The 12,280-nt window shown below is 38.8% G+C and overlaps 2 protein-coding genes across 8 annotated transcripts in view; one reads left to right on the forward strand and one right to left on the reverse strand.

The window, feature by feature from the left end:
- Positions 1–871: 871 nt before the first annotated feature.
- Positions 872–7,558, forward strand: radx (RPA1 related single stranded DNA binding protein). Its single transcript, XM_062433241.1, has 15 exons — positions 872–1,874; positions 2,708–2,856; positions 2,965–3,157; positions 3,448–3,556; positions 3,782–3,882; positions 4,000–4,119; positions 4,212–4,307; positions 4,402–4,569; positions 5,083–5,240; positions 5,321–5,454; positions 5,555–5,602; positions 5,681–5,793; positions 5,892–6,128; positions 6,687–6,869; positions 6,958–7,558. The coding sequence occupies exons 1-15, from the start codon at positions 1,274–1,276 to the stop codon at positions 7,092–7,094; spliced, it is 2,547 nt and encodes an 848-aa protein (XP_062289225.1). The 5' UTR covers positions 872–1,273; the 3' UTR covers positions 7,095–7,558.
- Positions 7,559–7,837: 279 nt separating this feature from the next.
- The window catches only part of npas2 (neuronal PAS domain protein 2), a 43,413-nt gene continuing 38,970 nt past the window's right edge, over positions 7,838–12,280 (reverse strand). For all 7 annotated transcript variants that reach the window (XM_062432994.1, XM_062432999.1, XM_062432996.1 and 4 more), the window contains one exon: positions 7,838–12,211. In XM_062432994.1, coding sequence (XP_062288978.1) covers positions 11,999–12,211 — 213 coding nt within the window. In that variant the 3' untranslated portion in view covers positions 7,838–11,998. The remainder of the gene's footprint in view (positions 12,212–12,280) is intronic.

Below are 12,280 nucleotides of genomic sequence, written 5' to 3' on the forward strand. Positions count from 1 at the left end.
CATATATATTAAACTTGAATTAAGAAAAAGGATCAAATATAAATAAAATGGTGCCATTTCATTTCATCAAAGTATAACAGAAAAAATGCACAAATACACAGAACATGCCTTTTTTTAATACTATGCAGACATTATATATATTTGAGGTTCAAAGCCCCAGAGGTGCTCAGTCATGCAGAGTTTGAACATCAATGATTCCATGGCAACAGAGCAAACTCTGCTGACTAAGACCATGATATGGTTGAAGACTCCAGGACCGCTGCTTCTGTAAATGGACCTTGTCCCCACTAACAAGAAATTCAAAATATAAATAGTAGAATGATTTCAGCACTGAAAAAAGGGGACTTTGTCTAATCAGCAGCCTTTTTCACAGCTGATATTTTGGCTTGACATAGCAAGAAAATCAGGTGTCGCTAATAACATTGTATAGTTAAGTCACTGAAATATTTCTATTTCTATCTATTAATCTAATTTATTTTTATAGGCTATCTATCAAATTTCACACTGTCACGCCTGCGTATGAAGCCATAGCACAGAGGGGAATAACACACACATTCACTCACACAATGACATTAGTATTTAATATAATGTATTTATTACATTATAATATAATTATTATATAATTACTGATAAAGTGGCATCTGTGTCAAAAACACTATTTAGAACATGACTTGAAAGAGTTAATAGAGAAGGTTAATTTGTTTTGATCACTTTTTAAAAACAGACTACAAATTCACTACAAAAGACTACAGTGCGCTTTGTCCCGTCGATGACGTCAGACAAACCCGACTCTCCGCACAGACAACAGCGGGCATAAAGTTTTGAAAAAAAAAAAAAAAAAGACAACAGCGGGCAATTTGAAAGAGGGACTTCCTGTTTACATGAGGTCAGACTGAAATATCTGTCATTGTAGAAATATATGTGTTTTACCTGAGGATGGTTGTATTTCTCTTCGTGCATCCTGTGGTGTTCAAAGCAAAGAGTGACGCAATCAAAAAGCACCCGCGTTAGGAACATTAGCCAGCGGTAGCTATGCTAGTGTCGTAGCTACTCTGAAAAACAAACAAAACAAAAAAACAAAACAAGAACTAATATTCAAGTTTTCCATAACAACCTAGCTACATAAGTTTCTGTTGTATTTATCCAGATACCAGCAGTTTAAATGTGTATGGAAATGTTGGTAATAGTGACTGGAAGACGTTAGTTAGCCAACAAGCTAACATGATTGCAGTGACTAACTTCAACTAAGTTACCGGGCTGCTAGTTGAAGTAAATGTCCATGATGGAGGATAACTCGTCTTGCTCTTCGGTGGCTACTGGTCCTCCTCAGGCGTCTTTCCTTCAGAGGACGCTGCAGCAGTTGTCCTCCACGCAGTGCCTGAAGCTGAGAGCTGAGGATGCTCCTCCTGTCGCTGTAGTCGCTCTTCAGAGGTACTTAAGTGAGCCAGCTGAGGGTGAGCAGCAGCCCGACAGCTACAGCTACGATGTGACGGTCACCGACGGAGTCTGGAGAGCCAAATGCTTTGTTCACTCCAGTTTAAATCAACTTGTGCACACAAACACCCTGAAGACAGGGACTGACATCAGCATCACGCAGTGCTCTTATGTTTACAATGAGAAGAGACTGGGCCACGGTTACATGTGCATTGAGAAGCTCAGCTCTGATGCAGGGAGCTCTGAAGTCCTGCCCCGGGTGAAGGATGTGAGTGCTCTGCCCTTGCTGGTCAAGCAGGGCATGGAGAGGAGCGTGGTGCTGCAGAGTGATGTGCCTCTTCAAGTGAGCCGCAAACATTACCTGTCTCTGTGGAACAACGACGATCCAGAGGGAGACATGTGGACCTCAGGATCCCCCTCATCTGTCACAGTGCTGGACGGTGAGATGCTGCACTCTGTCTCACATTGATCTGTTCACATCACTGAGGTGGGGTTTTTTTATTTTATGACAAGGTATAGGGACCTTGCCATAATGTGACAATATTTTAGGATGGCAGTAATCAGAATAGACAGGAAAGACAATTTATTGCATACTCAGATTCTGAATGTTTATCATCTCCTGGGCAACAAAATGTAAGACAATATATATATAATTTTTAAAGGCCTGTCATAGTTTCTCAGAACCCAAGAGGTCCTTTAAATCATCTTTTTTTATAACATACATGCACAAATATGTTAACTTTGTAATAGTATAAAGGAAGATGTAAGTAGAGAATGTGTTATTTTTTTAATAGCGATTTAAATAATTGTTTAATGATCAGAATCATCTTTACATTTTCTGTTGATAGATTACTTGACTAATCATTTAAGCACAATCATGACAACCAAGCAGACAAGAGGTGGTGTTGTTCACTAAGCTAAAACAATCTAATGTAATAAGAAATCATTTGAACACATTTTTTTAGGTTTTAAGATTTGGAAAATACATTTTTAAAATTTGCATTTCAAGTTATCACAGTTATCCCACTCCTAGACAATATGTTAACATACTCTCTCGTCACAATGTACTAGTAGCATAATTTAAAGTATATACTGTATACAGTAGGAATGCAGTTGTTGCCTAAAATATGTACACTGAAATTTGCACTCTGTCCATTCCCACTAATGCTCTTGTGTGAAAAATATTTATTTATTTTATGTTTATTTTATAGTTTGGCTACCAGATTAATGATAAAATCCTGATGATATGTTTTCCACAATGTTTTTCCAACAGTGTCCAAGATCACTCTTCTTAGTAGTCTGGAGTCATCCTTTAGAAACACAATGAGATCTTTCCCTCTTCCTCTCCTTGTGAAGATAATTCACAAATCCAGATTACGGTACTATGGGAAATTTGGACTCAATATTGATTACCCCTACCAGGTGAGTTTAAAGAACCAAGAGTTTTCAGCTTCAGGAACATATTTATTACTAATACTCTGCTGTTGTGTAGTGAGACAGTTTTTCACCTCATGTGTTGCCATATTTCAGGCGTACTTTGAAGTCGCCGATCAAAGCGGTACAATGTCCCTCGTGCTTTGGAACGAACTTTGTCCAGAGTTTTACCAGAGACTAAATGTTGGCACTGTGTTGTACCTCCAAAATTACGCCCTGAAACCGAGTTATTCACACCGCTCACGCCCGCAAATGGACCATTACAGGATGAAGAGCTTTAACTCTGTTGGTATGTACACAACTACTGTCCACAGTCACATTTTGAAGTTTTGTGCCAGAGTTTAGTGTGAATAGCATTTTTTCTTATCTCTGAAACTCATATGTTGCACAAATGCTGTGATATGGGGCATAACATGGTCACTGTTTTCTTGTCCAAACCTCACATATTCAAATTGTAAATCAAACTGACTACAACTACTACAATGTTTTTTCAGACGCTAGATTTAGGGGTTCTGTAGTTTGTACATGCAATAAAAATGAAATGTAAAGTGCTTTTAAAAGTAATTATAATTTTCCCAGAAATCTGCCTGAACCTTCGCAACCCAGTGTCAGTCATCACTGTAGTCTCACCAAAGAGTGTACTGCCGCAGTGGGGATTACCTGAGCTTTCCTACCAGTTCACCAACAGGTAATGATTTGACATTATTTTGTATTTCTTATACCACAATACCACATCCACTGTTCATCCATCTTTGCATCTTATGTGCGTTTTTTTTTTTTTTTTTTTTACTGTTTTGGTTCATACAAATACAGCATCTGCTTGCTGATCATGTGTTACTATGTGTTCAGTTTTGTTCATTTTGACAAATAAAAATAAAATCTGGCTTTCATTCATGTAATGTGTGTATTACAGGTCAGAGTTGGACAAATTATCCAACAATGTTGCATGTGACATCATTGGTTTGGTAACATTTGTCGGTCGTGTTGAACGAGTAAAGAGTAAAAGCAACAAGGGTAAGAAATGTTCATGTTTTATCTATAAAGTGGAAATTATTCATAAACCAAAGTAAAGCTACTGTATTTCCTCGTTTTAATTTGAGTTGAGTTAAAACTGATGAGCCTTTGTTTCAGGTCCAGAGAAGTTCTGGACGTACCGCTGGGTCCACGCTGTGGACGGATCCACTGACCAGCCTTTTATCCTGGAGGTTTTTTCTTCTTCTCAGCCTGAAATCTTCAGTCATATTTGCCCCAGTAAGTCAACTGTGGCTCATATCTGACATCCTTGCTGCCACACTGGTTGTAAGCTTTTCAGTTTGTTTAGTATATCGCCATCTCTCCCTCAGTGACCTACCTGGTGTGCACTCACATGAGGGTGTGTCAGGTGGAAGGCTCATCGCCCTACCTCACAAGCAGCTGTGAGACAGAGATGTTCATCACAGGTTAGCATACTAACAATAACTCTGATCATCTATATACTGTAAACATGAGGTGGCAGTACTAGTCAGTGCAGTTTGTTGTCTGTCTACACAACAGGGTATCACAAAGGTCAGCCATATGTGAATGACCCCACAGTGAAGAGCTTCATCCAGTGGACCAAGACTCTGAAGGACAACATCATCCTCCAGAGGACCGCTGTTGGTGGCCATTATTGTTATCCTCATGCCCCGAAGACATTCACCCAGTCAATGATAGACGCCTCAGGTGAGGGAAAAACACAGAATGGCTGCACTGCTATCTTTATTTAAACATTTAGTAGTTTTTTTATTACACATTCATGTTTTTTGGCATTTAAATATACCACAAATTCATTTCAAAATGCCAGAAAAATGGCCAGCTTCTAATTCTTATAATTTCGAGGCATGAAACGATGAACTCTGCTTCAGCACTGAGCTGTAATGAGATGGGTGGCAGGAAAAAAAAGAAAAGAAATCTGGGTCAGCATTCTCCTGCAGCTCCGCCACAAGACACAGATGGTGGAGTTGAAATGTGGTGTATCATCCAAATAAAACATTTGTACTGAACACCTTTTCTGTCTGTATCCTTTTGCACATGCAGCTGTTAGGGGTGAATCTTTATATTTTATTTGAATTTTTAAAGCTATTCTTTCAAGAAACACAAAAAAAGACAAAGTAATAATTGTTCCCCCCACAGTAAACATGATTATGTTTGTATAAACGTTTTAAACATTTTAAAATCTTCATGCTCCACCTTCAGGACAAGCTCCTCTGGTTGCTGCAGCTGACTTGAAGAGGGAGTTGGAGACCCTTCAATACAGGGAACATATAAAACTTGCAATTCAAGGACAGATCACAGCAGTGCGATACATGAACAGCCCAAAGAGCACAGAGTCACAAGGCCCAGAGGGGAAACAGGTAATAGACATTATTTTAAAGTCTCTTCCCATTAACATTGATCATTTAAACTGTTAAACAAATCAACTGGTTTCCTGCAGATACCAGATGTTTCTACTGATGCGTGTGAACAAGCTGTGCTAGACACACACAACAATCCTACCACTGCTGAGGCCAGTTTAACATCTCCATCTTCTGAGGACATCTCACCAAACAAAAGGAAAAGAAGAATGAGGTATGATTTACACTTTTAATGCTAGTGGGAGGACATTTAGTCAAGTTTAAAGCCCACATTCAATTTATTGAATGGAATGTAACATCAATGTGTTTTTTAGAAAAGCCAAGCAGTCCTCCTCGAGTCATGGTAGCATGCCAAAAAAAAGGTACTGAGGATTCAGCAGATGGTGTTCATCAGTAAACCACTTCAACCATTCTGAGCTCATTTGTCTCTGCTCCTGCAGGAGGTCTGGACATGAAAATACAGAGGGAGGACGAGGGCAGGAAGAAGAACAGCAGGACTCAGAATCAGAGGCAATGCAGGATGTCGAATATGGCTTAAAACCGCAAAATCAAGGTGCGTTACTGGAGCTACAGTTTTACTCTGTGTTCCTCCTGTGATGTGATTTACTGTCAGACTTTGATTTTACATGCGTCATGGTTTGTTTCCACCAGACTCTGACGTATTATCCTGGGAAAGCAGCAGCTGGCTGAAGCAACGACAAGAAATGTCTGAGCATTTGTGTCGAGGCGGTCTGTACCAGGACAGCATCTCTCGGAGGTTCACGTTTGATGAAAAGAACGTACTCCTGCAGTGGAGTAACCTTCAGGCCTTGCGGTGGACACCAGAGCAAAGTGCTGACCCCACCCCACCCGTGGGTTGTCCAGGCTACTACCTGATAACAATATTAGGTAAAGTGTGTTTGATATTCCTGTCATTTCCCATTCCAGGACATACAGTAGGCCTCGGCTTTTCTATTTTACTAATTGCTTCCTCAGTTGGACAAAAACTGCTGTCTAATTAAATTAGTCTCAAATTAGCCTAGACCTAGATAACTGACCTTCTGTGAATTTATTCTATTACCTTTAACATCATCAATGAGCCTTCAATTATTTTTTTCTCTGCCAAGTGACTCAGATCTGAACAAACCAAATCAGATTTTATCAGATCAGGGCCACGCGTGTGTGGTCCTAGATTTCCTAGAATTATATGTGGCCCTGAAATTCATGTAATTCTGCTTTATCTTTTATTCTCTGACTTCTGTTCTGTTTTCAAACAATTAGTTTTTAGCTGTCAAGCTCTCATTTTAGCTTCTGTTTGTCTGTTAGGTTATAAATGAGCGTTCCAGCTATCCTGTGAGCAACTAGTGTCACATAGGGTCACCTTTAGAGCCTGCCTTCACCTACAAACGGTGATGTCGCCTATTAAAATCAGTTGTTACAATCTTTTTTTTTAAATCTTTTTGACAGGCATAAACAAGCAGATAGCCGTTGATGCTGCGTATTTTCCTGTTGTGCGCTCCAACGAGCCCAGGGCTGTAGGTCTTCCTCAGGATCCCCATGGCAACACGATGATGTCCTGCCTGTCGTCAGGATTCCTCTGCCCTCTCAGTGATGCTGCCAACCACAGTGACATAACACTTCCTGAGCCAGGTAACCACGACACTTTCATCATTAACAGGTGTAATCATATTTAGCATCAGTATGACCAGTGGCGCTATGTCAAATATCTATCTTGCAGAGGAGATTTTGGTGACTGCCAGTGAGCTGGAGGATACACATGTGGTGTGCGTCTTGGACCTTTGTCACCTGGGTGGAGATAAGGTGGAAGTCCTGATCAACAAGGTGTACAGAGTGACGGAGGTTTCCATTAACTAGGATTTAGAAAAACACGGTCAGCTCTGTGAGAGTATCTTGTAATTATTATCAGCAGGCATTAATCATGTAATTTAAAATGATTTTGGATAGAAACAGTAACCTTTAAAATCTGTTTGTAAATTTCATTACCTGTTATACATGTACAGTAAATGTGATGCTATACTTTTTAATTGTGCTTTAATATTTTGAATCTACTGAAATAGTGAAATATATAAAATGGCATATTTTATTACCATCAGAATCAAACTGTGTGTTTACTGTGACTGCCAGATGTGACGCAGGCTACAAATAAGGTGTCAGTTTACTGCAAGCTGCAAGTTTAAACTCCTCCAAACAGGAAATCTGCTTTGGATGGTGGATGTATCAAATGAATCATTGAAAATCAAATCAAATAGGTGTGAGAATGGGTCTTCTGTGTCCTCATTAACACAGTGATGTCATACCCAAAACCCGATCATTATCCCACAAAAACGAAATATTAGCCGTTTAGCTTTAGATTGTCAGATAACTTTCTTGTATGCTCTTTACTACGATGTGAATAATTTAAAATGCTCTAATGACACAATATACAGTGAATTCATTGAAAATGTGTTGAATACATTTTTTATACTGGCGCTGATGACAGCCTGTTTCTTCCTACTGAGTTGTTTTCAAAGATCCTCAGTCTGATATTACCATGTCGAGACACATTCTTGTGCATAAATTGTCTTCTAAGTAAACAGTTTGCTCAGAATAACAATACATATGTTTAAAAATATTTATTTTCAAATATTTCACAATATCCATGTTGATTTATAAATAATTCAATATAACATAATTAATATCAAGATATTTTAGAATGTAAACTTAATTTGTTAATTTCTTTTAAAACAATATTAACAATATTTTTAAAGCTTATTTTGATGGTAAATACAGAAAAAAAACAAGCCATACAAGTGACTGTGCAACACCAACTTGAACGCAAAAAAAGCTTCACCTCCTCTAATAAGACACTTCATTATCTGTTACAAAATTACTTTAATTTTAAAATCATGTAACATACATATTTAATCTATTAGACATATAAAATAAACAACTATATAGGCTAAACTTTTTTTTTTTTACATTCTATTATACAATATATTCAAGGTTTGTTTCTGCACTGAAACTGCAGAAATGGCTGTGTACCAGGTTTGTTTTTTTCATGTCCTGGTTTATCTTACACAGAAAGTGTTGATGTGACCGCCCAAGCTCACACTCGAGGCGTCAGTCATTATTTTACAAATCAGAAAAGTACAAGTTAAATGTGATGAAGATCACATACCTTCAAAAACATTGACACTCAAAGAAAAAAACCCATGAAGAAGAAAACTGAAAGTAAAGGAGAAAAACAAAAAAGGTGCGGTGACTACTGATGGAGAGCGTTTCAACTCGACTACAAAGAAAAACAGTACCATGTGAGAAAATTGATTATTTACAATAACTGCAAAACACACCTGAACAGCTCTAAAAATCATCTCATCTGGCGGAGATTGGTGATTTTTTTTTTTTAATTCCAAAGCAAAATAATTAAGCAGAATTTCCCTCAACCACCTTTACAAGGCAAATAACATAATAACAGCTGTTTTGTAGACAGACGTTGGATTGAAATCTTCTCTGAATGATGTGTTTGATGGAAAACAACCATTATGTGGAATTTCACTGCAATTGACTGAAAGATTGATATTCTACAAACGTGACTTTTATATTACTGAGTAATGAGTGAGTGATGAAGGAAAAGAAAAATATAGTCATCTATGGCACCTCTGAGTTGCTGGCTGAATGTTTATGGGCAGTCACTTTAATGTTTCTTCACCAAATAAAAATGAATAAAGGGACTGAAGCTGAAACTTCCTCAGCCATTGGGAAAAAAAAATCATTTTGATGATGATGTACAATTGCACTTTTTTGTAGAAGCTAAAAAACTGAAACCCATAAAACAAACGACCTTTTGCAGTAAAGTTTTGGCTGAATTACCTTTTAAAGATGCAGCTGTTATCACTAAGCAGTGAGCACACAGTGTCTTCACTTCTGGACACGATTTCATTTCTTTTGTCATGATCATGGTCCAGAGTTTCTGTATTTTGTTATCATCTCATATTTGGGAGGAAAAATAACACTCTACACCACATTCCCATGCAGACACAGTCCTGTGTACAAGCTGTAGTCATTGTAATAGTCTTCAGTGGACATGTTGTGCATCTTCAGAAAAGATACTGCTGATATCAACGTCTGAAGGAATGTTAGGACATTTTCATTAAAAAAATACTTCCATATTCCACATATAATTTACATGGTACAATGGCTTATTATACACGTCTATATACATCGTATACATCTGCTCTGAAACATTTAAAATTGTATAAATTAACATTCTTCTTCTCAAATTGACATTGCACATAGTAAAGTGTAAAACGGCACTGAACGTTACATGCTGAGAGTGTTCTGACATTTGAGTCTCGTCGTCCGGTATGAACAGCACCCGTCTTAAAAAGGGATCTATGATGGACTAACGTAAAGGTAGCTGTGACTTTAAGACCAAACTGTTACATGGAGCACGAAGGGCTGCTTTTTATAAAGTGTAGCACAAGAAGAAGCACCGTGAGAATTTCAGGTAATGCCAAATAGTGCTGAGATACCCATGTACAACTATGTAACCCAGGAGACAAAAGTAAAGATTTAAAATGATAAAGTCATACAATCTGTGACTCTGGTGCTGGCAGTGACTGAACAGTGCGTGCATTACTGTTGCAAGATGTCTGTCTCATTGTCTTCAACCATGTACTGTATGTTCTTTAGCACGTGTCCTTGCTTTATAGTGTTCAAATCCAGCTGCAGAAAACCTCTCTGTTATTATTTTACACAACAAATATATAAAGTCTGCTTTATATTTGTTTGGAAATGACTGTTTGATTAAGTGCCGTAATACGAGTTAAAGTAGTTGTAGTCTTTTACTAGACTGTAATAAAACTATCTGATGGACTGAAAGGATTGTCATACACAATGTATAAGAAGTGATTTTAACATTGGACATGATCGACTGCAAATAACCTTCAGATATATGAAGAATCCAGTGTTTTCTTCATCACTGCAGCTGTATATTTAACACAACACAATGCAGCTTACTGCTGTGTCATTTCAGGGTAAATTATTACTTATTGGTCTTAGTGGTTGGAGCACACATGTTGTGACTTCTCAGATGGCCAAATACACAAGATAAATGACTGACTGGACTAGAATAAACAGGCCAATACTGTTTAGAAACGCCCACGTCGCAGGCAGTCTTTATCAAATTATTTCTCACTCTTTCCAAGATATTCAAACCAGCACGCCCCGCCTGCCCTTCTGCAGCAGTTTGTTGTGTTGTGGTGGGAAAAACAACAATGAGCCACATACAGATCCGAGGTGGCCAACAACTGATGTGCTGTTCTTGTGAGAACAGCTTCCTTTAAACCCTGAACCCAGGAGAGCTAAGACGTCAAGACCAGTGTTCACCTTTCAATGTCTAAGTGAGCACATAAACTCTACTCTTTTGTATATAAAACTAATTTCTTAATCCCATATATTGTTTAAAATACATATGTAATAAATAAACAAATGGTTTCCTTATGGTTTGAGCAATTAGATGAATGCATCTTGTATCTCTAAATCATTACGGAGTTCAAAAAGTGTTTTGGACTTTACTGATTGTACATGTAAAGGCATCCAATATGTATTTGTAATATATCCGATACAAATCTAGATCTGATGCGGAAAATAATAACTTATGACCTATGAAAATATAATTTTGTATTCCAAATGGACCTGAGCTGGATTTTTAAAGCCGTAATCAGACACAACCATCAAACCGCACCATGGACCAACTGTCTCATGGTTAAAGGCACAATTTGTTTTCCTCCCTCTGAAGGACTCATGCTGCAGAGCTCATCAGAGCCACCTACAGTTGTGGCTTCGGAGCTTTGTCTTCACTCTCAGTGAGAAGTGGTGGGATAGTTGTAGCAGCCCTTCTTCAGTCCCAGATTGAGGCTTTAAAAATCTAGATAGACGTTTTCGAATAATTGGAGAATACCCCCCCCTCTCAATTTCCCAGTGTCGTGTATTACATCAAAATTCTTCCCAAACCTGATTTTAGATATGGTGGTCATGATGGTTCACATTAAAGCCCCTCCCTAGTGACTTGCTATGAACATACCTGCAAGTAAATTGTGTTTTTGGGACAAAACTGGAGCAATATCTGAACTCGCACACACACACGCATACACACAAATCCCTTTTTGGTAAGGAATCACTGTCAGTGGAGCTAAAAATCAGACTGAGGTGATGATGTGATGTGGAGGGGTGTCGAGCTAAACATTTGAAAATAATCTCACTAATACGCTGTTATTAGTAGGGAAAATAGAATATTAAATTATAGGCAAAAATAAATATTCTACTTTTGGGTGTGTGTGGGGGTGTGTGTATGGTGGTGGTGGTGGTGGGGGGGGGGGGGGGGGTGATACCAAAGTGCAAACACACACTTAGAAATAAACTCTCTCTGTAAGATGAAAGCAAAGTCTTGTTGAGAGCTGTGATAATCCACTTTTCCCAACAGTTTTACTGAAAGACGACTGAGTGTGCAGCGGCCCAGTGATGAAGGTCCTGCACATCAGAGTCTCCTCAGATCCTGACAGTGACATCAGGTCAGTGCAGCCTCTGTTTGTGGTTTCGCTCCAATGACGCACAGACCACAAACGTAAGGTCACTACAAGCAATTTTCCTGCTTTCAAGTGTTTCCGCCGCACATCTCGAGGTCAACGTTTTTTGACTTCCAAATGCCACAGCGTGCTGACGCCTGCGCGGGCGACAACACCGAGGGAGATATTAGCGCTCTGACGCAGTCCGCAGCGCTACCGAGTCAGCATATTTCGGAAGTCTGACATGCTGCCAGTCTGGTTTTGGGAATGTTGGTATTGTCTTTGCTGCTGTTGAGGCTGTTGCGCTTGCTGCAGTTGCTGTGTTTGCGGCTGCTGCTGGATGTATTCCACAGTGCCTTGCTGCGGGACATTAGTGGTGTGTAAGAATGCTGGAGTAGGTCCGCTGTGCACGAGTCCTTGAGTCATCTGCGACACAGAAGAGAATATGAACACACTCTTGACATGTTTAGAGTGAGATATTGTTAATCTAATCCT

The sequence above is a fragment of the Scomber scombrus genome, chromosome 14 (genome assembly GCF_963691925.1).
Source record: "Scomber scombrus chromosome 14, fScoSco1.1, whole genome shotgun sequence".
In the NCBI taxonomy this organism is placed as follows: Eukaryota; Metazoa; Chordata; class Actinopteri; order Scombriformes; family Scombridae; genus Scomber; species Scomber scombrus.